Source organism: Hippoglossus stenolepis, chromosome 6 (assembly GCF_022539355.2).
Source record: "Hippoglossus stenolepis isolate QCI-W04-F060 chromosome 6, HSTE1.2, whole genome shotgun sequence".
NCBI classification, from domain to species: domain Eukaryota; kingdom Metazoa; phylum Chordata; class Actinopteri; order Pleuronectiformes; family Pleuronectidae; genus Hippoglossus; species Hippoglossus stenolepis.
Window position 1 is genome coordinate 8,312,100 of NC_061488.1, and position 24,640 is coordinate 8,336,739.

At 42.7% G+C, this 24,640-nt stretch overlaps 3 protein-coding genes across 8 annotated transcripts in view; 2 read left to right on the forward strand and 1 right to left on the reverse strand.

Moving 5' to 3' along the window:
- Window positions 1-681: 681 nt before the first annotated feature.
- Window positions 682-5,989, forward strand: fbxw12 (F-box and WD repeat domain containing 12). Its single transcript, XM_035159886.2, has 10 exons — window positions 682-885; window positions 975-1,012; window positions 1,116-1,282; window positions 1,868-1,992; window positions 3,097-3,303; window positions 3,389-3,553; window positions 3,720-3,930; window positions 4,381-4,562; window positions 4,679-4,809; window positions 5,566-5,989. Exons 1-10 carry the CDS (start codon window positions 787-789, stop codon window positions 5,663-5,665), a joined length of 1,425 nt encoding a protein of 474 aa, XP_035015777.1. The 5' UTR covers window positions 682-786; the 3' UTR covers window positions 5,666-5,989.
- ptpdc1b (protein tyrosine phosphatase domain containing 1b) lies at window positions 5,370-10,854 on the reverse strand. Of its 2 annotated transcripts, XM_035159885.2 has the most exons (10): window positions 10,319-10,850; window positions 9,797-9,884; window positions 9,198-9,363; window positions 8,959-9,039; window positions 8,735-8,853; window positions 8,519-8,656; window positions 7,435-8,435; window positions 6,660-6,842; window positions 6,456-6,566; window positions 5,370-6,354 (listed from the first exon to the last, which is right to left on the reverse strand). In XM_035159885.2, the coding sequence occupies exons 2-10, from the start codon at window positions 9,852-9,854 to the stop codon at window positions 6,226-6,228; spliced, it is 1,986 nt and encodes a 661-aa protein (XP_035015776.1). In that variant the 5' UTR covers window positions 9,855-9,884; window positions 10,319-10,850; the 3' UTR covers window positions 5,370-6,225. The 2 variants fall into 2 exon arrangements, with proteins under 2 accessions (XP_035015776.1, XP_035015775.1); XM_035159884.2 differs by having other exon boundaries at window positions 6,456-6,842; window positions 10,319-10,854.
- A 2,939-nt stretch (window positions 10,855-13,793) lies between these two features.
- LOC118110701 (protein bicaudal D homolog 2) overlaps window positions 13,794-24,640 on the forward strand; it is a 44,340-nt gene continuing 33,493 nt past the window's right edge. For all 5 annotated transcript variants that reach the window (XR_004696985.2, XM_035158666.2, XM_035158667.2 and 2 more), the window contains exon 1: window positions 13,794-14,356. Coding sequence is in view for 4 of the 5 variants with exons in the window: in XM_035158666.2 (XP_035014557.2) it covers window positions 14,117-14,356 (240 nt within the window). In the remaining variant the exon portion in view is untranslated. The remainder of the gene's footprint in view (window positions 14,357-24,640) is intronic.

The following is a 24,640-nucleotide window of genomic DNA, read 5'->3' on the forward strand; positions in this document are numbered from 1 at the left end:
TTCTCAGGAGACATGCATGGGGCCCTGCTGAAGAAGAAGAATCCCGCCAGGGCTGAATATCTCAGCAACACACACACACACACACACACACACACACACACACACACACACACACACACACACACACACACACACACACACACACACACACACACACACACACACACACACACCTTGACTGATTAAGATGGTTATTTATCTGGTTATTAAGTGGGTCAGGGCTCAGTTAGATGTTCCTATATAGGTTTACATTTTACGCACGTGTTTCCAGGTTTACTTCTCTAGAGTTATCCAGAAATGTCTCCTCTTACTCTAAAGATTCACCACAAACCACAAAAACCTCCAGAAATAATATTTAAACAAAGAAAGTAGGATTGTTTTCTTTTAAGAATCATTCCCTCATTATTAGAATGATTCCCAGACGCGTGCTGTACAAATATTTCTCCACTCACTCGTATAATTAAATCAATTTATTCTGAAATTGATAAACATTGATTACATACATTGCATTTATGTCTTATAATATATATAATATATATAACATCACTTCTCGTGGTTGCAGTGCACCTGGTGCGCGCTGCCACGCGGTGCGCCTCCATCCGGCGCCACCTTCCTTTTATTATGGCGACATCTGGTGGCAGAACCCAGATATTACAGGCACAAATACTCACCAACCCACTTCACGTTTGACCCTGTGCGCTTTCCGTAGCTTGTCAAAACTTGGTGCTTGCCGTGCCCCTCATGGAGATTGTTGATGAAGAAGTATATTAGATTATTGATTTCAGTATGGATCCTCATCACCCGTACCTGATCGGGGATTGCCTTATTCATATTTACACATTTCTAACCGAGGAGGATTTGATCATAGCTTCGCATGTGTGTAAGGTAAATGTCCAACACGCGGAAGTAGTCGAGGTAACAGTGTTTGTTGTTGTTGTTGAAATACTTCTGACATGTTCCCTGTGGTTCTCCAGGACTGGCACGAAGCTGCGGACACTCCGTGGTTATGGAGGTGAGCTGTTTTCAATCTTTATCTCACTCCTCTGTCTGCACAACTTGTAAAGAACGATTGTTGTTGTGTGAACGTCAACAATAATTGTGTGTTGTCCCTGCAGGAGGTTGTGTCTGCAGCGCTGGACCTTCTGTAACCTCACTGTGTTGGGCAGTAAACAGGTCAATCACTCCTGGAAGACCTACTTCCTGCGACGCCGCCACCTAGAGGAGGAGATGACGCAAGGACGGTCAGGAGGTTACAGCTGCAAAAGCCTCAGAGGACACACAGGTATACACACACACACACACACACACACACACACACACACACACACACACACACACACACACACACACACACACACATAGTTACTACTTGCCTATCTCTTACCTTTACCTTAACCTTAACCTGATCCTAAACCTAACCCTCACCCTAACCTTAAGGCAAGGCACGTTTATTTGTAGCACATTTCAACAGCAAGGCAATTCAAAGTGCTTTACATAGAATAGAATATAAAAGGCATCACGACAAATTGTAAAAATACATAAAAAAATACAAAAAAAGAAGCATTACAAAATATATATTATGTTACAAAGGAGCTAAATACGGATTAAAAAATAAATTGATAAAATAGGAAATAGAAGAGTGAAAATAACACTGCAGTTTAAGAAATGAATAATTGCACGATTTAGTAAAATTAACCTTAACTTAAACGTTACCTTAACCTAAGCCTAACCATAATATTTGTGTTCACCTTAAAATTTAAAGATTTACGTTATGTGGACCTGATTTTGTCTCTGGAATCCCCTTCACTTGACTCCATAATGTTTCTCATCCTGTTTCTTTGGGTCTGACATGTGCCTTGCCCATCAGGCAGGGTGGTAGGGCTGGTGTACCTGCAGGGGAACTCAGCCCAACATCCTGAGCTCTGGAGCAGCAGCGCCACAGTCTGCAGCGGCTCCACTGATGGTACAGTTCGGGCATGGAACATCCAAAATGTCAGTGCAACACCTTTCAGCTTCATCATGCATGATCTGTGCTCACATTTCATACTACTGCATGTCTTTTCTTGTGTAGATTCACAGATGTTGACTGAAATTGGCAAATAATGTCTGAAGGTTTTGAAATTTGCTTTTCATTTGACTTAAATCAGACTTATGATATTTTTACAGAGCAAAAGAAAAATTACTCACTCAGAAAACTTGTAAAACTCAAAATTATTGTCTCATGTCTGTCCTCATCAGTCCATCATCAACTAAAATGGCACTCAGAAGAGCACATACCTCAACCAAGGCAGAGCAGTGAAAGGTTTAGATATGTTAAAATAAAACAATAAAATAAGCTATTTAGGGTCATTATTTAGGCTGCTTCACCTCATCTTCAGTTATGGGGAGTCTGTTCCACAAATTACTTTCTTTTTTAAAATTTAACTTATTAAAACCTGCAGAAACCCTGTTTAATCAAGCTGCACCAAGATGTAATCATAGATATCAATCCCCTAAATATGCCTAATTTTTTTCCATCAAGATCCCCCGAGAAAGAGGAGGAAACTAGACTGGCTTTGCCTCTTTGTCCAGATCCATAATATCTAAAATTGAGTGGGTGCTTTCTTAGCCCATGTCGCATCCTTCCACCAAGTTTTGTAGAAACCTGTTAAGTAACTTTTGCGTAATCCTGGTGATATCAAACAAACAAACAGACAAGGTGGAAACCATGAAGTCCTTGGTGGAGGTAACAAGAAATAAATAACTCACCAAGAACACCTGTACAACTCAGTAGTAGGTGTCACCTGCTGTCAGTTTTGTTATCCAAAACGTAGCCGATGCATTTCCTCACGTCGTGTGTTTTTTTGTCTCAGGTGAAAGTGTTTGAATGCGGGAACCCATACTGCATTCACACCTGTTATCTACACCACACCTTGTGACATGTACCGCAGTCATGTTCTACTGTAAACCACATGAATGCAGTTTTCATTCCAGCTCCGCTCACCTGAAACAAACTCTCCAGTAGCTTCCTCTGCTTGGCTCGTAGATGCAGGTCATTGGAATCAATCTTCCCCATCAAGGCCTGACGTGGCAGTTTTCTCTCTCTCTCTCTCTCAGGGGGAGCTTGTGTGGTGCAGTCCTGTGCAGAGTCCCTTGACTGCGATCGTAAAGGATGAACAGCATGACCTCGTGATCACAGCAGACTCCACAGGCCTCATCAAGACCTGGCAGGCCAGCAGCGGCCAGGAGGTGGCCTCGTTTCCAACTGCATCCCCTCACTGTACATTACTCCAGTACAGCATCAACAACGACTGGTTTCTCACTGTACGCAACTTCAGAGAATATATAAAAGTCTGTTATTTTTATTATTCGAAGTTTGACACATGCTTTCCCTGATTTCTTTATCCAGGTGGGAACCAGTCAGGGGTCAGTGTGCACACTAGCTGATTCAGCTTTGACTAAAAAGTCCAGCATCAAGGTTTGGGACACGTTTAAAGTCGACGTACTCGTAGTTTCACCGAACAAGAAATGGATCACAGCTGGAACCAGGGACAATGATGATTTATGTCCAAAGGTATTTCTTATTGTCTTTGGCTATATTTGTTTTTCCTACTCTGATCCTCTTTTACCTTGTTTACCTCCGTCCAAATGACACAGTGGGAAAACGGGTGTTTCCTCGATAAGAACGAGGAAACATAAATACACGTTTAGTAGATTTCTCTTGTTTGCTTTGTCGCCAGGTGATCTACACCGAGAGTCTAACCTCTCCGTCTGAGGACGAAGATCCTCTGTGCCAGGCCGTGCCCGTCACCGGGTGCCAGGCAGCTGTCTTCGTACCCACCCAGCCCGCCAGACTGGCCGTCATCCACTGCACCGGGCTCTCAACCAACAAAGCCCTCACTGTGTTCGATGTCAGCATTAAAAAGACAAAGTACAAGGCGGATATCCAGGGTGAGGACAGAGACTAGTGATATGAATCTTATAACAGCCATTAAAAAATAGCAGTCAGTTGGTGAATCAGTCTAGAAAAAAATCCATTTAACTACTGAACAGCTGCTGGTAAAGAAACTGCTGAATTTAATCAATTTGTCATTGAGGACTTTGCTTATTGTGGTGCTCGACTGCATTTAATCACTCCAAGAAATGTCTGATGCAATCTTTCACTCAGAGACCGCATAGCTCCACCGAAAGTCCCCTTATTAAACCGCATTTAAACTCACTAGATCTGGTTTTTATTTATTTTATTTTATAAGATAATTCTAAGAAAATGTAAGAAATGAAATTAGATGTAATTGAAGTTGCTTGAGTGAATTCATTCTGTAACTCACCATCACATAATAAATCCTATAAATCTTTATAATAGCTTGTGCTATTATAATCTTGATTCTCTTCTCATCTTAGTCCAGCAGGTGGAGTCCTTTCCCTTGACTCTGAACAATTGGTCCTCACACATCCTGCTGGAGGCCAGAGACAGCAACTGCTTAGTGGTGGCAGCCGACCAGCAGCTGTGGGTGTACTCTCTGAAAGGAGCCCTGCTGGCTAACTTTAAAGAGCACATCATGCCCATCTCTTCGATATGTGTGGTCAGCTGTTCTCTCATTCGGATTTTAAAAGAAATTTCCACTTCCCACGTTGAAATTGTTTCTCTAGATTTCTGAAAGGGACTTGTTTGTTTTTCTGTGTGTGTTGACTTTGACAGGATAACTTCCGTGTGGTGACGGCGTCTCAGGATCTGTCCTTACGAGTTCTGATGTGGACAAATGACAGAGACAACGGGCTGAGTCTGGAGAGCAGATACCACTTACTGGGAGGCTCGCACACCATGTCCAGGTAATGGATTCTGTGACGTGTCTGCTGCAATCAAGTTAAAGGCAATAGTAACTACACTTGTACTGCATCTCATTACTAACAGTCTGTAAATAACAAATATTTGGCATAGCAGGAACTAAGGGAATAGATTCTACCACTATCTCTGTGTGTGTGTGTGTTTGTGTACAAAATAACTCAACTGTGCACAAACAAACATTCACCAAACTTGGTAGGATTATAACTTGGGAGGGTGTCTCCAGATGATTAACTTTTGGAGCTGATCGGTTTTAGGCCAAGGTAAAAACAAATATGGTGCAGAAGAACAAGTCTCCACAAATAATAGAGCTAGCGAGACAAGTTAAAACTTATATTAATCAGAAAATGACTCTTCATCATATGATAATTGATGTTATGTTAGTACATAGTTCAAAAAAGCCTTTTTTGAGGTATCTCTGTATCCTACTGGACTATAGACACGACTTGAACTTTATATAGATCAAAAAAATATTTATAATCATATGATAGGAATGATAGTGTCACTATGAAGTCAGAAAATAGTTGCAACCAAGAAAGATTAAAGACATGATCTACAATTTTATTGAGATGAACCAATGATTCGTCATCACATGGTATAAATGATGTCTTGATGGATTCGTGGTATTACAATATCAAAACGTTAGCATTGTCTGATTGGATTATAAACAGCGTGTGCATCGCCCGTCAGCTTGTGTTCATTTACTAATTTTGTGTCTTTCTTCTTTTGTGCCCTGTCACCAGAGGGTTCACTCATGTTGCGAGTGACTACACCAGCATCGTGGCCTCGGTGGAAGGGAAAGATGGGAAAGACGTCCTGAAAGCTTATTTTTTCAACTCCTGAGCGTCACTGCTTCACAGAGACAAGCGCCTTTATTTGCACGACCCACGGGAAGGAGGAACATCTGCTTTTATTACCAACTGTTCGTCATATACTCGTTATTATGGTGTTCTTTGGTAGGTCTGTGTTTACAAAAAAGAAGAGAATGTAACTTATAATACAGATAAGAAGCACTATGTTATGGGAAAGGCATTGATACGCTGTGTGATACAATATGTGAAGAAAATGTTCTATGATCATGGAGCTGAGGTATGTCACTGTTATGGATGAATATGACCAAGCTTAAGGCATGAAGTATTGCAAAAGTAAATATTCTGGTGACCTGTTCTTCATTATGTTGCCTCCACTCACTACTTAGGTCAGATAATACTGAGGCGAGCTTTGTATTAGTGGCAATAAACTACATACCATGAATCTTTATACATTATATAAATCCCCCATATTGACAAACGAGTTATTAAACATTAAATAGATTTGTCACAAGGCACAAAAAGCTTCCCTTTCCTCTTTCTTGCCTCCACATGGAGTCAGAGTGCACCACACATACATAACTGGTCCTATGATTAAGCGAAGGGAGACGAGAGTGTCTCATCTTCGTCCATTCTCGTAAATCTGGTGTCTTCGAGGACACACCTCAGGACTGGAGTCATGGTCTCGAATACTTGCCTCCCCTCCTCTGAGTTATTCTCCACCTGTTCAAAAGGCAAACACCATTCTTCAGTTTTTAAAACAAACGTCATATGGAAATGAGTTGAACTGTTAAAATGTTTTCGATGTTTTTTGTTTTTCTTACCCAGGTGAAAGCTTTGATAGTTCGATTTAGGAATGCATTTTCCACCTCTTCTGATATCATCAACAGGTTAGCCATGCAGTCCAGTATGCACCGTAGTGTCTGTCTAGGAGCCTGGGAAGAGGTGACGAGGAGGGCGGAGTCAAAAGAATGAATTGTTGCATTGCTGTTGTTACAAGTGTGAATCAGCACAGAGTCACCTCTGACCTGGTCGAGTGTGTTGAGGACAGTTTGAGGATCGGGGTTGTCAGGGTTCAGGGCTTTGACGGCCTGGACGGAGATGACCGGCTCTTTAAGTTGCTCCATCCAAGCCCACATGAGCCCGGTGAGGATGAAGGGGTCCCGCTCCATTAACAGCCTCTCCCACGCACCGCCTTGGTTCAGCTCTGCCTGCACACATTCAGCCATTAGACATATTTAACCCAGTATGTGACTGAGGCAACTACTTCAGACACATTGTACTGTTAAAGCTGCTGGGTGTTGATTTGTTTTGTCACTAGAGCGTGCTATGATGAGGATTATGGACACTTCCATGTGTAACGTTTAAGTTGCTGCTGCTTGTCCCTTTGCCGAGGAGTTCATTGACTCCTATTGGTCATTGTTCTACGTAGGACACTTATGTAGCATAACAGGTGGAGTATCCTCGCGCTAGAGTAGTGTGAGAGGCCTGTGAATCCAGAGAGTTATGTACTATTCAGTTGTACCCTGAGTTTGAAGGAGAAGTTGCAGCCCGCTTATTACCCACAAGCCCACAAGACCTGGAGCAGGCTACCAACAAAGGTAGAACACAACTTCATTTAATATTTCACTGTATGGATCAGTGTTTGTGTGTCTGTTAGGGGGGGGGGCATTGCACCTTTAAGATTGGATGTACTGTATATGCAAGAAAGCCTTTGTTGTAACTATAAACAATAGTTTGTTTGAACCTCTGACATGTGCCCTAGTTTCCATTTCCACTACACTACTGGTGGGGGTCATTTACCTGCCAGGCTAAGACTTTGCTCTTGTGCTGTTCTTCCCCTTCGAGAAACAGATCCACTGCCAGGGCCTGTGCCACCAGCAGCCTCCTGGCGTCCAGGGACAACTCCGTCTGCAGAGTGATGTAGGGCACCTCCGACTTCTCCGATTGCTCCTCCTTTCTATCTCGAGGCTTCGTGCCATTCATCCCCAACTCCTCCCTCTGCTCTGCCTTCCACCTGGACAACATGGTTCCCTTCTGGGTAGATTCCTTGTTCCTAAAGGACCCGCTGCGCTGGATGTATTCCTGTTGGACCTTCCTCAACAGAATGGATCCATCTTGGTTTTCTACGTTCTTGACTTGCCACAGTGAGCCTGTTGAGCCGTGCGAGACCTCAGACATGTTGCTGTTCCTGTCCTGACGCTGGGGTGCGACAGGCTTTTCTACATTTTTCTGCGACAGGGATCTGAGGGGTTGCGTGAGAAGGTTGAGCTCCGAGCCCAGTCGTCTCAAGTCGGACTCACTGTAGCTCAGACTTTTGCGGTGGTAGAAGATGGGCGGCTCGTGGAAATGCCTGGGTAAGGTGGGCGAACCAGGTAAGCGGGGCTGCTTGGCAAACATTTCAGGGCCCAGCTTCTCAATGACGCTGAGAGTCATCTCTATGTCATAAATGTCAGGGGCCTCTATAATGTCCTCCTCGATCACCTGTCGGTTCTCTGCAATGTCCTTCAGAAGTCTCGACACAAGCCGGACGATCTTTGGTAGGTGCCGCAGCTCCTTCCTCTCGTAGCCATGCAGGACGTGTCTCTGGCGGTGCAGGTACTGCGACAGGGTGACTGGGTTGGACCGAGGCTCGGCACAGGAGAACACACTCCTCAAAGGGGCAAGGAACTGGACAAAGTCTCTGACACAACGCAGCTGACCTCGGGTCTGGATAGAACCGGGGCGTTTAGCTCGCACATACAAAATAGCCTGGTTAGCAGTCATCCTGGTGGAAAAGGCCAAGAAACATGCTAACAGCACACCTGGAGGGAAGCACAGAGAAAACTGTGTTTATTGAGCAGTTGAAATTTGAAAGAGCTTAATGCACCATTCCACAGGAATCTACCTGTTCTGCCGAGACCAGCGTGACAGTGAACTGCCGTCTTTCCCTCCTGCTGCGCGAAGGCCATGACCTTCACCATGTCCAGCACAGTGGTGATATTGGCCACTCCATAGTCGCTCCAGCCAAAATTGTAGAAATAAACTGAAACGACAAGATGTTTTCAGTCACACTTAAGCAAACGTTACTGATTTATGAAGGATTCTCACATCAAGCACTTACTGTTGTTCTCCATGAAGACCTCCGGGAGGTATGAGAAGCCGCTCTCTGGCTCCAGAGGGTTTCCACAGCTGGCATGTTCGCCAGGTATCTGTAGGTTGATCACTGTTTTAATACTGTTCCTTGACACAAACACATCCAAAGAGAGACATGTTATTATTCTCATCTCCAAAGATGGTGCTCATATTCATAAAGTTGTGTATATATATATATATATACATATATACCTTCTGAATTGATCAATAATGTCATATTTCTCAATGATTTCTGTCGAGGGTCTGGACATAGCAAGAAGATGATCAGTAACCCTGAAATAACACAAAAGAATGTTAGTGGGATAAAGAATATATAATAATCTGCCTCTTTTTATTTCAACTAACACGACTTCAGAAAAATATACACTTAAGAAAACTGCTATATTTTCTTTGTACTGTGACAACTACTGAGGTAGAACAAACAGGTGTACCAGGATGAGTAGAGGCCTTTTATAGCTTGCTGGTCATCACTCCAATAACTCGGGTTGTCATACTTGCAGGCGTGACCTCCGCAGCCGATGGAGCATTGCATAGGAGCAGGGATGACGTAACGTATAGCTTCTCCTACTATTGTGTAGTTGGCCCTGGGGGCTCTGACTGTTATTGTTGTTAAAGGGTGGGGGTGAGAAAGGAAGAGAAATCGTACGTTACACAAATAATCTAAAATTCTAAGTAATATAATCAATGAAATCGTACGTATGTAAAGAGAGAGATGTGAAATACTGGTAAAATCCCATAAAAGGTTTGAGATACTCAGAAAATGTTGTGCAGCACAAAGAGTCCAAATCAAATGTAGGTTGTTCTGCAAGGCCTAAATAATTAAGATGGTCAGTGCTCACGTCGAGGCGTTTAATCCTCGCCTGGCGCTGCAGCTCTGTCATCAGAGCATGACTTTAAAAATAGCTACTCTCGTGGCACATTTGTACTCGAACACAGCATAATGATGGAATAAAAACCTGTAAATGCAAAGCAGCTAACTGACCTTCTACTTATAAACATTTATTGATCTATCTTCATCAATCTTACTCACGGTATTCCATCAGAGCTCCACCTCTGGTATTTGCCTGGAGAGCCATGTGAGCAGTCATTCAGGCTGACATCCACAGTCATAGCAAAGCCTGGACACACGGATATCTGCTTTGTTACACCACCTCATTGACTCTGTCACACTCAAACAAGTGGTGCAGATGGATTTATCTTGAGTCTGGAATACAATCTGGAAAATGCTTTCAGTCCTCTGCATTAAAATGTTAGTTTTCCAGTTTGAAACTAGGTGACTAATATGCCTGAGCACCTTTAAATGTGCAGATCGATCCAAGATCAACATCATAGATCATATTTAAGCAAATGTAAAGCAGACGTAAGACATTAGAAGGGATTTGGCTTTTGCTTTTCTTAATAGCTTTACCTCATTACAGTAAAATATTCAAAATCACCCTTCTACTGTGCAGAATAATCAACCATATAGTTACCAAGGAAGGAAATACAACTATCCTAACAATAAATAACACAAAATAAAATGCATTTGATTGAATACAAAGTAATGATTTACCTGTTGTAAGTGGGACGAGGTGCCTGTGACCACCATCTCAGAAGACAAGTGGCTCAGAGCGGCGGCTGCCAACATTTCTGACATCAGCCTCTGACGTTGTCTTTCCCTCTCGAGGTCTTTGGGAAGTCAATCCCGTGGCTTCGCTTGATTTGATTGGTCTCAGATTATCTCTGTTCAATGGGGTGGGGTGATAACAAGTAGCCACAGGATCCACTGCCAACTCCCCATCCAACTCACCAGGATCAAATGAAGAAAGAAAAGAATGTGCAGAAATGTTGCAGAGTGTGTTTCTCTGTGATTACCTCCATGCACGGTATTCCACCCTGTGCTCTTTGTGGGGGGAGTGTGGTTCTATTCCTGACTCCTCCTGGATTAGACTGCTAATCTTATTACTGCTTGGGTATAAAACAGAGCTCCCACTCCTCAACAAAAACTAACACTATGACCACACCCCCCAGTCCCTTCTGCTGGACTGTTCAATGATCTTAACCACATTCTACTTGTTGATGCATTTATTGTCATCAGGTAACATTTCACCAACTTCCACCTCAACAGATTCTCATCATGTCGACTGTGTATTTCCTTGTGAACGAGCACAAATGGAAGTGAGGTTTTTCTCATGAGGGGGTTTAGACGGAGGATTTCTAAAATCTAGACCACACTGTCGCTCTCCTGCCCTGCTTCTACAAATAGTGGGACCTGAGTGCCAGTGGCAAGTAGATAACATTTGATTGGCTTACCGCGCGCCTCGCAAAAGCTGGTTAGGATGTAGGTTACCGCAGAGAGATCAGGTTATGATGTACAGCATTTGGAGAGACTTACAAGGCGATAATCTTAAAGCAATGCTCTGCACCTTTTCACACTTCAAAAGATCTGTCAGGTGTTGAAGTCAGGATTATAGATTTCTGCTTGTTATAAAGCTGCAGAAGGTTTGTATCACTTGATCCTGATCCTGTTCTTTACTATCATGCTTTTTTATTTTGTATGTTGTTTAAACAATTATTGATAATAGTAAGGATGATAATAATTGCACCTTTAAAAACAGGGTTTATAAAGTGCTTTCACAGATGAAGCAGACACAGGATACTCAGGGACAATCACACTGTTCATTCACACTAATATAACCATTAATAAATAAGTAAATACAAATAAAAAGAATAGGAGCATTGAAAATAAAAAGAAGATGTTACATACAAGTAAATAAATATAAAGAAAAAGAAAATAACAATAATAAAACATTTAAAAAATAATTGTCAGATCATTATTAAATTGAAACACAAATGACAAATACAAATTCTGACAAATAAAAACTTTAACTTTAAGTCTGTTCTTCTGTTCCAACACACAACGTATTGTCTATCAGCGAAAACTGTGGAGCTCGGTCTGGCTGTGAAGAGAAAAGAACCAATCAACATCATGATAACGAGTATCAGAGGAACAGGGACAAAAAGTCTCTGTCAACACAAACCAACTGAGCTCAGTGCATGACGTGTTGTGTATGTGGGACGAGATAAGACCCAGAGTAAATCACAGGCATATGATTTTTAAGGCATGTCTCACTAGTCGTTTTACCATGATGAATACAGAGTGTAGAGATAAGAGTATATCAAGAGTGCAGGCAGAGAAACAAGACATTTGATAAAACACATAGAACAGAGAAATCACAATGTTTTAATATTAATTGTAGCTATAATGAGGTTTTAAAAGCATCAGGTATTATTGTAAGACTGGGAAGATAGTTTAAGTTTTAGTTTTAATTTACTGGTAGAGATATTTTGTCGACAGTCTGCTGCAAACACAAAGATAGAAACATGAGCCGGGCAGATAAGAACAGACACTGGCAGTAACATGTGCAAATTTTTGTCAAATGTGATCACCAGCAGGGAAGAATGTTTGCACCAGTCTTCATCGTCACAAGGGACAAAACCTGTAACGTTTTAAGAAACGTGTTGTGTGATCTCTGCAGTAATGTGATGCTCTAGATTTAATCTGTAAGGTGAGTACACACTTATCTGTAACTATCAAAATAATAGTTATCTCCCATATCAGTGAAATTCACTTACCAGACAGCTATGAGGAAACCAGCTCTGTGTCACGGGTATTGTCAGGAATGCAGGATTTATGCAGGTTTTTATTATTCAAAAGTAGTAATACCACATTATAAAAAACTTCTTTACAAGTAAAGGTATTGCATTCAAAAATCTTATGTGAGTGCAAGTAAGAGTATTCTCAACTAAATGAACTTTCAGTGTCAATAGTAAACTAATGCATAAATGCATTTACTGTAAGTATATGGAGCATTTTGATGCTTTAGTTGGTCAAGATGATGCAAATTGTATTGACATTATTTATAAAACGGGAGCCTTTAACACATTCTATTCTATTATTTTACAAAATAGCTTTTCCATAACTTTTATCTTATCTTTTAAATAAAACCAAACATGTGATAATATTGGGGTTTAAGCTCATTTTGTAATGTAAATTTTGAAGACATATAAATCAGACAGTGTCATAAATCCTCTTCTCAAATAATGATGTAATTTATGTGTCTGTCAGGGACTGTGTGAAAAATACAGTTTTTCTTGATTGTTTGCAGTAACAGAAAACACGAATTCATGTTTAATCCGACAGGGGGCAGCAGATATTCGCGTGGCAGCTGCTGACCGACCTGTCTGTTTGATCTATTTCTATGACAACCAGCGGCTTGGACAGAGACTTCCGTGCTCCACATAAGCAAAGAAGCAAAGCCTGATGGGAAATGAGTTATTTTAGTGGCGTCGCTGGGTCACACTGCCTTTACTGCCAGTACTACTACACTACATTTCCCATGATGCACTGCCGCTCTGTAGGAGCAGCCCCGGCTGGTTGCGTAGGAACGTTCAGCTGTTTCAAATGAGCCGGTGTCCGCAGCAGAGAAATACCGGAAATAAGCAGGTTTGCCTTCAAAATAAAAGACACGTGTTCTGATATTTGTTGAATATGTCAATAAATTTCCACAAAAAATTGACATAATCTATTTGTGTACATATTATGTTAAAACTACCAATGTCTTACACTATATATATATATATATACTCTGTATATATCGTTTCTGTTTTATATTTCCTTGCTGTTAAGTTGCATGTTTGCTAATATATTACTTTTACCAATGTCTTTTATTTATTGACTAACCCCAATACTATTTCAACATGGCAAATTTCCCTATTGTGGGATGAATAGAGGATCATTTTATCAAATCTTACTAGGAGTAATCGATTATTATCCTTTACACTAATGTGCAGTCTATTACAAAGCTTAACCAACTAAGAAACTAACTAACTCTACACATCATCCCTTTACAATATATATTATCATTTCAATATATATATCAACAATACAGAATAAACAAACCTACTCAAGGCCTGACGTCGGCCAGCGTTTTATTCTGAAACTGTACACCCGGAAGTGTGACTTCCTGTCTCTGGCGCTGGAGCCCTGTGCTGGTGCTCTGCGGCTCTATCGCTCCGACAAGCCGGGGAGAGGAGAAGCAGCCGCGGGACCTCAGCGATGGAGCTCTGATAAAAGACACGACGGCGAGCTCCCCCCGTCGGAGAAACGAACCCCGAGTCCCCCACATGACCAAAGAAACCGGAGCGGCCACGAGAAACGCAAGCGTAACAATCATGCAGTTCAAATACCGACGAATCTGAGCAGCCGCCTCCTCCTCCTCCTTCAAGGTTACGCCGCTCGAAGACGCCCCAGCATCCCTCGCCTCTCAACCCCCCTTCCCCTCCTTCACACCTTCGCCGGTTACCGACCATGTCCGTGGAGGAGCGTGGATACCCCGACGCGATGCTGCTGCTGGAGGCCCGGCCGGAGTGGATGCGCGCCGAGATCGAGCGCCTCGCCCGGGAGCTGAGCGAGACCACGAACGAGAAGATCCAGGCGGCGGAGTACGGGCTGGCGGTGCTGGAGGAGAAGCAGCAGCTCAAGCAGCAGCACGACGACCTGGAGACGGAGTACGAGGCCGCGAGGCAGGAGCTGGACCAGCTGAAAGAGGTCAGGGGACACGGGGACATCACTAATCAATCACATTACAAATCATAATACACAGTTCTGACACATCAGCCATATTCCCTATATCCGTTTTCTGGGTGTTTACCTAATTGCTGCAGTAAATACTTTGAGTTTATTTGTAGTTACTCATCACTTCCATGACAGGGACATTTGACAGGCATCAGTCATAAAGCAGCAGAGTTGCCCCTCATCCTACAAGGTCATTCACTGCAGGATGAGGAGGGGGTGCTGCTCCCCCTCTCTCTTCACGCAGGGTATCCCCTCATTCCACTTGCCACCTTTTATTTATTAATGCAGCTCCTTCTTCAAGATGAGACATTCCTGTCTGACTCAGAGTGAGTGTAGGCCTGCTGTGTTTCCTCCAATCCCCCCACTGCTTTATAATGTCTAAATCACAAGTAGATCTGCCATCTGCACATAAATAAACATTGTTAGAGGGGGGTTTCTAAAACTCTTTGCTGTGCATGTTCGGTATGGGACGTGAAAATCTGACTCATTAATTGGAATCTGTGTTTTTGTGTTTAAATCTGTCTTTCTAGCAGATTTGTACTTCTGAAAACTATATATACATGTTCCGCTGTCTTTTAAAAGCAGAAGTTTTATAGGGACATTAGATGATATCTTGTCTCTTAGCTCCGACAGGCGCTCCTCTGCGAACAGGCCATACTAGTTTAGTGGGAAGGTGGGGGGGCGGGAGCAGGTTTGAATTTTTGAACCTTCCCGCTCAGAGGAGTGGATGAGTTGCAGAGGAAACCAGACGAGTTGCGACCCCGTGGGAATGGAAAGAATGTGGAGAGTGACGGTTCAAGTTGGGCCGGCGGAGTCGGATAAAGGACGTGTCTGTTTTTCCTAACAGTGGTCTGACTCACCCCCCCCCCTGTCGTATCACACTGCGTCCAATTTTCCTTCGGCAGTTTGTCAGTGTCCTATATGAAAGTGTGGCTTCAGAGTGACGTGAGGCAGAGAGTTGCACAAACGGCCGTGGCCACTGATTCTCTGATGCCGGCTTGTTCATGGTTGCTCACGTCCTTCCTTTGAAAAATGGATTCCTCCTGTGTGAGGCAACCAACAGCTGACGGAGCTGACTTCGTGGTAAAGCCCTTCTTGGCATGCCAGAAAGCTGCTCATCATTCCCTTGGTGTTTTTTTTTTTGTTGCTTTTCAGGGGAGAGACAAAAACACAGAGAGTTTCAGCTCTTGGCGTCTCCCTCCTCTTCCTGTCTTGTTTTCCAGCAGCCTTCTCTCTCTCTCTCTAATGGTTGCTGTTGCAGAAAGGAGGAGTGCTTGGGGCTGTCTCAGCAACTCCTGCTCTGATTCCCATGCATTTCTTTTTTGGCAAACAGGCCAAGCTCTGCCACAGAGGAATGACAGCGGAAAACAAGCTCTGAATAGAAGAATCAGACTGAGAACGGTTTAAAAAGTAACCAAGGCTGCAAACAAATAAGTGAATAGGGACATTTTGAGGAGATTATTGATGTTTTTTCTAAATATAGTTGTTTGTATGAAAGGAGCTCCCATTGTGAGTCTGGTTGGACTCTTTGAGTTGTGTCTGATCTTTCTCTCTGTGTCATAATGGGCCACAAACAGCCATCTGTGGGAGTCATAAACTGGATTGTTTGCTCTCAGCTGGGGCAGGGGTTCTTTATTTTGCCTTGGGCCCGGGTGATGCTGGCTGTAGATCACTGATCAGATGTCCATGTTTTTGAAAGACCACAGCTATGGTCCTTTATCCTTCTACCCTCCCCAGCCCAGCAGCTTCTGGATGAAGGGCAGAAGTGATGCTATCACAAGAGCAATGCACACACATCCTCCTGAAACCCCCCTACACTTCCTCTGTATTGTCTGTTGGAGAACAGATAAGAACAAGATAAGCTACTGTCTCCACAGTGTCTGAAGTTAAAGCTTGAAGCAGCAGTGGCTTTTGAGTCAAAATCAAAACTTTCAGAGCGCAACAGTGACCAGTCATCCACTTTTAGAGTGGCTCTGGCTCCAGAAGCAAATTTCCCATTCATTTTCTCCATTGATGTTTCAGAAAATCCCCATATAATTGTTTAAAGTCCAGAACCAAGCCGACCAGCTATTTGAAAATGGAAAAAAAGGTAAAGGTACGAGTTTGTGTGTGCATAACTATTGTAATATTGAAGGAACTACGCATTCCATGAACCACTGCAAACCCACAAGCTGGCCCTCATTAACACTACACTGTAGAACATGACCTGACTGATTTTCACCACTTTGGACTTTCTTTTCCTCATCTCTAAAAAAAAAAACCACTGCATGTTAGGAAGAGAAATCATAGTTGCTCTGTGGTAAACATAATGCAACTCTAAATTATCCGAACGTAGCTGACATGGTTTTCGTTGTGGTAAAACATTCCCATGGAAACAGCCAGCTCCGCCAATCAGAGGCGTTGCTAATGCTATTACACCTGAGGTTTGTGAGTAGTGGCATACTTTTTCACCTCGTAGCTTGTGGTCATTTGGACCGTTACAATATTATGGCTGATAATAAAAGTCTCTATTCAGAAAATGCATGGAATTCTTACTTCTGGAACCGTGGTGCTGAGCAGTATAAAGCAGTGTCGTAGCTTCTCACCCTTGCTTTGTTTTTTGGGGGGTGTTTGAGAGTTGACAGGTCAAACCACGTGTGACTCTTTCTGTAGCTGTTGGTAAAGAGCATATTTGTCTGGTCAGGAACAAATACCATGTTGCCTTAGGTGCTCGGCTACTATTTGCACTATTGGCAGCGATGTTTGGATGTCTCTTCTCTTCAATACAGACTGGAGTGGATTGTCTGTGAGATTTACAGAGAAGCTCAACACTGGATTCTCTCCAGTGACCCTCTCATTTTACTTCCAGGCATGTGCAAACACAACACAAACGAGAAAAGACTGATTTATATGTATTCGTGGTGATTTAAATGCTCCAGATATCACTCTTTTTGTCTCAGTTTGGACCGAGTGGGTCGGTCAGAAATCATCATGACGCTGAGCAAATTTCCCGTTTTGCCAGTCCTCACCTTCTTACTTCCCCTTGGACAGGACACTAATGTTCACACTCAAACACACCCCCGCACACACGCTACTCCTGAGGCTGGAAGATGGAGGAATGTGCTCTGCTGTTGCTTAGTAACCTCACGGCTCTGGGCCTGAATTGGAACCGCCGTGCTGCTTCCTCAGCAGGTGTTGCTTTCGGAGTGTACAAACAGCTCGCTATTATAGTACATATACACACAATTGTTGGAAGGAACCATGCATTGGTTAATGGTAATCATTGGACATCACACTTTAGCATTGGTCGACTCCTACATGTGGGCCAGGGTCTTCTACCCACACTTTTCTTTCTTCTTATCTATATCATTGTTGTCCTACCACAAAATAAAAATTTTTGTACATGGACTTCTGTCACTAGGATTATTGATACAGATATAATTATTTCCTCAATCCTTATCCACCTTCTCTCACACTGGACTCCAACACCGCTAAGATGTAATATGTCCAGTCACCTGGTTTTATATTATGACTATTATTTTATTTCACTCACACTATATATTATATCTAGAACCTTCAGATATATCAGCTGATATGAATATAAAACAAATTGGCAATGATTCCTAATATGTCTCTATGACAACGAAATGTAATTGATGGTTGATATTTCACAGTTTGACCATAAACTTTATTTTAAACAACCATAAATAAGAAGAAAACGCAATCACAACCCAAGTTTTTTTTAATGTAAAATAAATGCACATATTTTCTACATTGTTTACTCAGTAAAATTAAGGTTTTCATACCGACTCATAGTAAACATAAACAACATATTATGTCTATGAAAGGCGGGTAAATCAATTGAGCTCTAATCATATCTAAAAGTCAATAAATGATTTCTACATAAAAAGCAGCTCGCTCAATCAGTTCACTGATAGAAGCACCCTGGCTGCTAATGAAGCTGTATGGACGGTTCCCTGTTATCATGCTGGCTGAAGAGTACAGTTCCATTCACTACGTACTGCAGATAATGACATTATGCTACATTACAGCAGTGGAAGAGCATGAGGTCATGTCTCCTCAGCGGTTGTTGATATTCTCAAGTTAAGCCACTCACAAATGACATCCCGTGCCACACCTACGACTGTAATTGCGGTCCTGAGGGAAGTTCCTGTGCCTGCATATGACCTGTATGGAGACTCACAACAGAACTGCAGAGCATCTCACTTTTACAGACAGTCTGTAAAAGAATGGACAAGTATCAGACAAATAAAAAGTGAGGCCTCTGGATACTGGGCCTTTCTTTTACAGACACCTACACAAGGGCCCAGAGCTTCTTGGGTCCTTGTTGCATTTCGACAAGCATTAGAGACCACACCATCATTCAGTCACCCACAGACCCTATTTCTCCCCAACTCTCCTCTCAGTGTAGCGGCAGCTGCGTACTGTGTTGTGGAATTCAAACAGACAATCAGAACCCTAAATATTGTTAAGCTCAGTGAAACCTGGGTTCTCTGTGCTCGTCTAACTGGCTCATTGTGTGTTTGAGTCCACTGGGGTGAACAGGTCTTGGGTGTCATAGACGAAGAGAGGGTTAAACGCCAGCAGAACACAGTGGATGACAAAGAGAGGCGTCCCATTGTGATAACATTTGAAAGGATTGGTCACTTTTGTCCCCTTTGAAATGGCAGATCACCAAAGGATATATCCCAATGTCCTTAAACAAAGATATCTGGTGTGACTGTAAGCCCTCTCTGTGGTGTTAAATGGGTTGGATGCTGATTGGACGTCACTAGAAAATACAAGGACACAAAACCCATACGGTTGCTTGTATTAGGAGTCATAAATATAGTCGGGCCACACTGGGCCATGTTTCATCAACAGCTGCTCACTTTCAATTTTTCGTTTTTCGCTTTTCTCACTTACTCCAGCCATTCTTATAACTTAGCACAAACTCCAAGTCCTCCCTTAAATACCTCATTCAAGCCATCTTACTCAATCATTGTCTCTTCAGATATGCTTTTGCCTGTATTTGGACAGCATCTGCTAAACCTTTCAGCATTGTTTGGGTTTTTCTAATGAGCTCTTTTGTCCTTAATGTATTTTGCCAGGCGGCAAAACTGCAGTTAAGGGGTAATCTTTTCTAAATGGCACTAAATAAAGTCCCAAATCCTCTACCCTCTGGGCTGTAAGAGGATGAATCCCAGCCACTATGCACAGGGCTTACAGAGGTCTGGGAGTCTGCCAAGCCCAGCCACACTCATCAGGCCCATTGCTGGGGACAGGTAGGTTCATTTTGGGGTAATGCTGCACAGAGGTTGTGTTTTAGTCTTGGGAAACTGCCCTCTTCTCCCTCGCCTGTCCCAGTAACATACACCAATGGCGGCAAAGCCTACCAGTCTGTTGTGAGGGCTGTCAGGCCTGGCAGAATCTCTGCCTCAATGCGAAGCTGCAAATTATTGTCAAGATCACCAGTGCAATAATTTCTGAATAATTTCAACTATTTTTAAAGTGTCCAGACAGGGCGGTGTTTCCACAAAATCCACTAATGTAGCCATCTGTGCCACAGAGGGACGACCATATGGTAAATGAAAGAATCATTCCATCTAGTTTTAGGTTTAGCAGCCCACTGCTAATCCCTAATGATTTTAGGAGCTTTTGTCCTTCACTCTAATACAATAAAATAACATCAGCATTAATCAACAGTTCAAGCAGAGGCCACATTTACTCTCAAGCATTAGTGGGTGGTTTTAAGGCGACATGTTTGAAGAGTGGAGTGTTTGTGCAGTGTGTGTAAACGAAAAGAATCATGCCTTTGTTAAGTCCTGCTTGGGCAGGAGGTGACGTCGCAAAGAACACATTCAGCACTCATGGTATGTAGTTTATTGGCTGTTTACATGACTTGAGTTCCTCGAAGAAACACCAAGTTTGTCCACAAGCCTGTCAGATGTTGTTATCGCCAGTTAAAAGAAGAATGCAATTTTGTTACTGTTCATGGAAATGTTTTCTCTTATCTAATTTTGTGTGCGTCATCCGGTCACACTCCGAGACACTGCCCTCTGGCTACAGTAAATATGGAGGAAGTTATTAGCTAATCTAACCCAAACACAGTTGAACAACAACGAAGTGGAACATTTTATTTTGAGTATTACTTGATTCCACATATTGCAAAGCCTGCAGTTAGAACATTTCTTACATTGTTAATGTGTATTAACTTTGAACTACCCAATACAAAGACTTCTATCAAAGTTTCACAGAAGTCAAGAGTGCATGTAAGGAAAGCGGTATGGCTGCCCAGCAGGGTCACGATTCTCGTGGTGTAATCCAATTACTGAAGACTAGGGCTGGATCAGGCAGGGGTCCAGGCTAAAAGCAGGAGATGAGGTCATAGTAGTGACTGTAAAACATGGTTCACTGAGGCCAGTCTTCTGCTTTTCATGCTCTGACACTGGGTTACGACTATAAACTAATATAAATCTATCAACATAGAATCCTGTGTGCACTCACCTGGGTTGCCATTGTGTGTGCACAAAACACATGGACTACTTGTCCATACTCTGCATGTCCAATTGTCTTAAAAACCTAAACTAGCCCTTTATTTTACTTTAAACACCACAAATAAGCTGTTTCTGGTTATATTTACTACGTTAACCTCTGTTTGTGTATTTAATTGATTAGACTTATTAGTGGGGTTTTTTGTGACATTTTGTATTGTGGGGGTGAAAAACACATTTGCCCTTGTGTTAGGTAATTAAGGTAATACTACCTGTCTGTATTGACTTTTTGTAACTGGAGACATCCTGTTACATCACGTTTGAGGTGGATACTGAAACACATGCCCCTGTTAGCTGCAGGCCTATAAACTACTATTCAGTTCAGGTCAGCATTTATTTGTATTGAGTGTAACCAATGAATCAGGTGGTGGAATGTGGGTAGAGTCTAAGTTTTGTTTTGAACCCTGTATGTATATTTTGAAAGTATGTGGGCGGCATCAGATGATCTTCTCTGTAACAGAAGCCAAGCAGCGTGATCGGCTCATTACAACACCCTCACGGGATGTCAGTGGCCTTTTTTATGACTTTGTGTTTTGATATAAATCTTAGCCGTTGCTTTACAGTAACAATAAGGGCTCCACATCACATCTTTCCTGTTCCTTCTATTGAAATCAGTCAGGGCCGAACTCCTCTGCCCCATCTGCTCTGCATCGCTTTGCTTGTGAGGAGTCTGGCTGAGGAAGCATAAGAAATATGACTGTTTCAGTCCGGATATCTTTTAATGGATACGAGGAAGTGACCACATGAGGGTCATAAGGCCAGTCACCACTGTCACCTGCGTTTAACAACAGACGACAAGGAAGAAGTCTTTAAAAATAAAGAAATTATCAGAGGAATATCCTTGCCTTTCCTGCTGTGCTAACCTCAACAATCATTGTGCTGCATTTCCTTTCACAGTGTTCTAGGCTTTACCACATCAACAGAGACAAAGAGACATTCAGTAGCCTCATGGAAACTTGGTGTTCAATATGTATTGAACTGTTCTAAAAATCAGTAGTTTTTATAGTTTTTTTAATAAATGATCGTTTTCTTTGAAAGCTTTTTAAAAATGTGGATTTGCAATTTCATGCCAGCAATCTTTAAGCGTAGTCTCTCTATACACGCAGTGAGGAATAAGAAACACACAAATGTTGATGTCCTTTTGATGTCCCCTTGAAATCAACACAACAAAAGATGGGGGTGACATATATTAGCATACATGACAAGCAGAAATTAACTTGTGGTAGCTATAAGTGGACAGATGGTGGGATCCCCGACCCCCACCCCCCTCCACACACAAACACACACCCATATCCTCCCTCTAAAGAGGAGTTTGTTTAGTCCTGCAGTTTCTTCTCTGTAGTTTGTTCCAGGGCATTTTTCCCCGGCTCGATGCAGTAGATAAAGAGATCAGGGATCAGATGCAGACTCGCAGTGTTCTCTGTTTACATGAGTACATTCTGCCACACCCATCTCTGAAATTCTACATAGCCTGCTCATCTCAATTATCCCCTGACTGGCAGAGGAGTTTCTCCCACCTCACCTAAATTAATTAGACCACAGGGCAGATTCTATAACGCATCTCCTCCTTTTAATAGGCCATCTTCTCAAACATTAGCAAAAAACTAATTTCAAAGGGTTGCCCTTTAGCCCTGGGGGTTCCTTTTTAGCTTCAACACCACGGTGCAATGATAGAACAGCAGTATGTCTACATTCTCTCCACAGTCTATACCCACTCCCTGCCACCATCCTCCTCCACCTCCCTCCCCAGGCTCCTATTGTAAATAGGCTTGTGGGCCTGGGTCTCCCTGTCGCAGTGTTCCTGGGTCGACCTTTTAAAACCCTCAGGCATGATGGAACAGGGGAGGGAGGAAATTGGAACAGAAAAGGGGTAAAAAGTAGGGGAGATCCAAATACAAGAGTCAGGCAGGGGGCTGGCGGTACAGAAATAACAACATTAAAGTTTGGGCTCAGGAGGCGCAAAGAAAGGAGGGGTTTTAATTGGATGTGTGCCAGTCTCTCAGGGGTCCTTGAGAAATGGGGATAGAGAAAGGGGGAGAGGTTTGGTGGGAGGGGAACTGGGAAGTGCACGGGATTCCTGTGGGAACCAGCTTGCGCTCTTTAAATGTAAGAAAAACAGAGGTTGGTCTATTAAATAGCTTAATGAGTTTAAAGTGTTAAATGGAAATCTTTTTATAATATCTGTACAAATATATATATATATGTATAAATATGAATTGTATACACAGGGCTGTTTTGCTAATGTTTGTACAATATTCCCTTCAGGGCATTGTGTTCTGGCTTGGCTCTCACTTTCTTCCATTATTTTTCCTTTTATACTGTACACACATCCTGTTGGTTCAGGGAGATGTGGGCAGTAGCATGGGTTGTATTGAGCATGGAATAAAAGAAGTCATTGTTAACCAACAAAAGACAAACAATGTGTGCTATATTCAGATAGGGCTTGTTTTCTTATTTAACCTTCAGTACTTTATTTGACCACAGATGTGTGGTAGTGAGGCAACCTCATTGTTGACATGGTCTCATATGGAGGCTTCCCACCCTGACCCATGACTTAACCTCAGTGGTAGAGAGAGGGCCAAACAATCGCATACAGGTTTTAATTATTGCGAATGGGGAAGGGAGGTCATTAGCCTCCATCTGGCTGGGAGCAAGGGCAGGACGTGCCCAAGGGACCGTCCTCTGAGGTTGGGAGGGTGAACTGAGAGAGATAGGACTGGGGAGTTAGGGACGGCACATGGAAGAGATTGGGAGCCTTGTTCTCAACTGGAGTGGCAGAGGAATTGACAGAGTAGATCAGGAATGATAAATAGTTGAATTTGAAGTGGCACCTAAGATTGAAAACCTCAGGAGAAAGGCTCTGCAGTCCCGCCCCCACCCTGTCAATCCCTCAACCTGATTGATTAGATGCGTCTCAGCGCTAATAGATGAGTCTAGGATGACGAGGGGGGAAACACATTAGGGTATAATATACAGCATTTATCTAAAAGATGGTTATTGGTAAGCTAACTAACTGGATACAGTTGATAGTGATAATGATATTATTATTGTTTATGTATTGCTTGTTGTGTGGATTTTTGATTCTATAGTATCGATAATCGTGAAAATCATGAAAACCGTGAAACCGTTTCCTCTAACAATAATCGTTACACCATAATCTCATATTGTGTCATCCCAAGTGTGGGTGTCTAAATTCACAAATGAATGCCCATGTGTTTATGTGTGTCTGGCCCCAACATGTACCGGTTCCACAGGGAGCAGTGTCCTTTGGGAAATTGTCTGAAATCTATACTATACATAGATTATATATCCAAAGCTATACTAAATGGAGATCAGGTCTGATTCACTTCTTGTTTTTAGCAAAGAGTTAAAACAAAAAAAAACTCCAGTCAACACAAACAAATCTCTGGAAACTGGAGATGTACAGGACACGGGTGAGGACTGTTGCCAGAGAAAGAGGGAGGAGAGCAAGCTGTGCTGGGCTAAGCTCTGAAACAGCCATCTGTGTCACTCGCACCCGTTTGCCCTGCCTTTACTGGCTGACTCCCGCTTCGTCACTGTAATTGGCATCGTAACCATAACGACGGCAGTTCCCCTGGGGTGCGGGCGCGTGGACCTGGGAGATCTCATCCAGACACAGAGTGTCAGGCAGAAAGGGGGACGGACAGATAAGGCTAACTTTGCATTGCAAATGATCGAGGTTGTGAATGCCTAGAACTGGAGC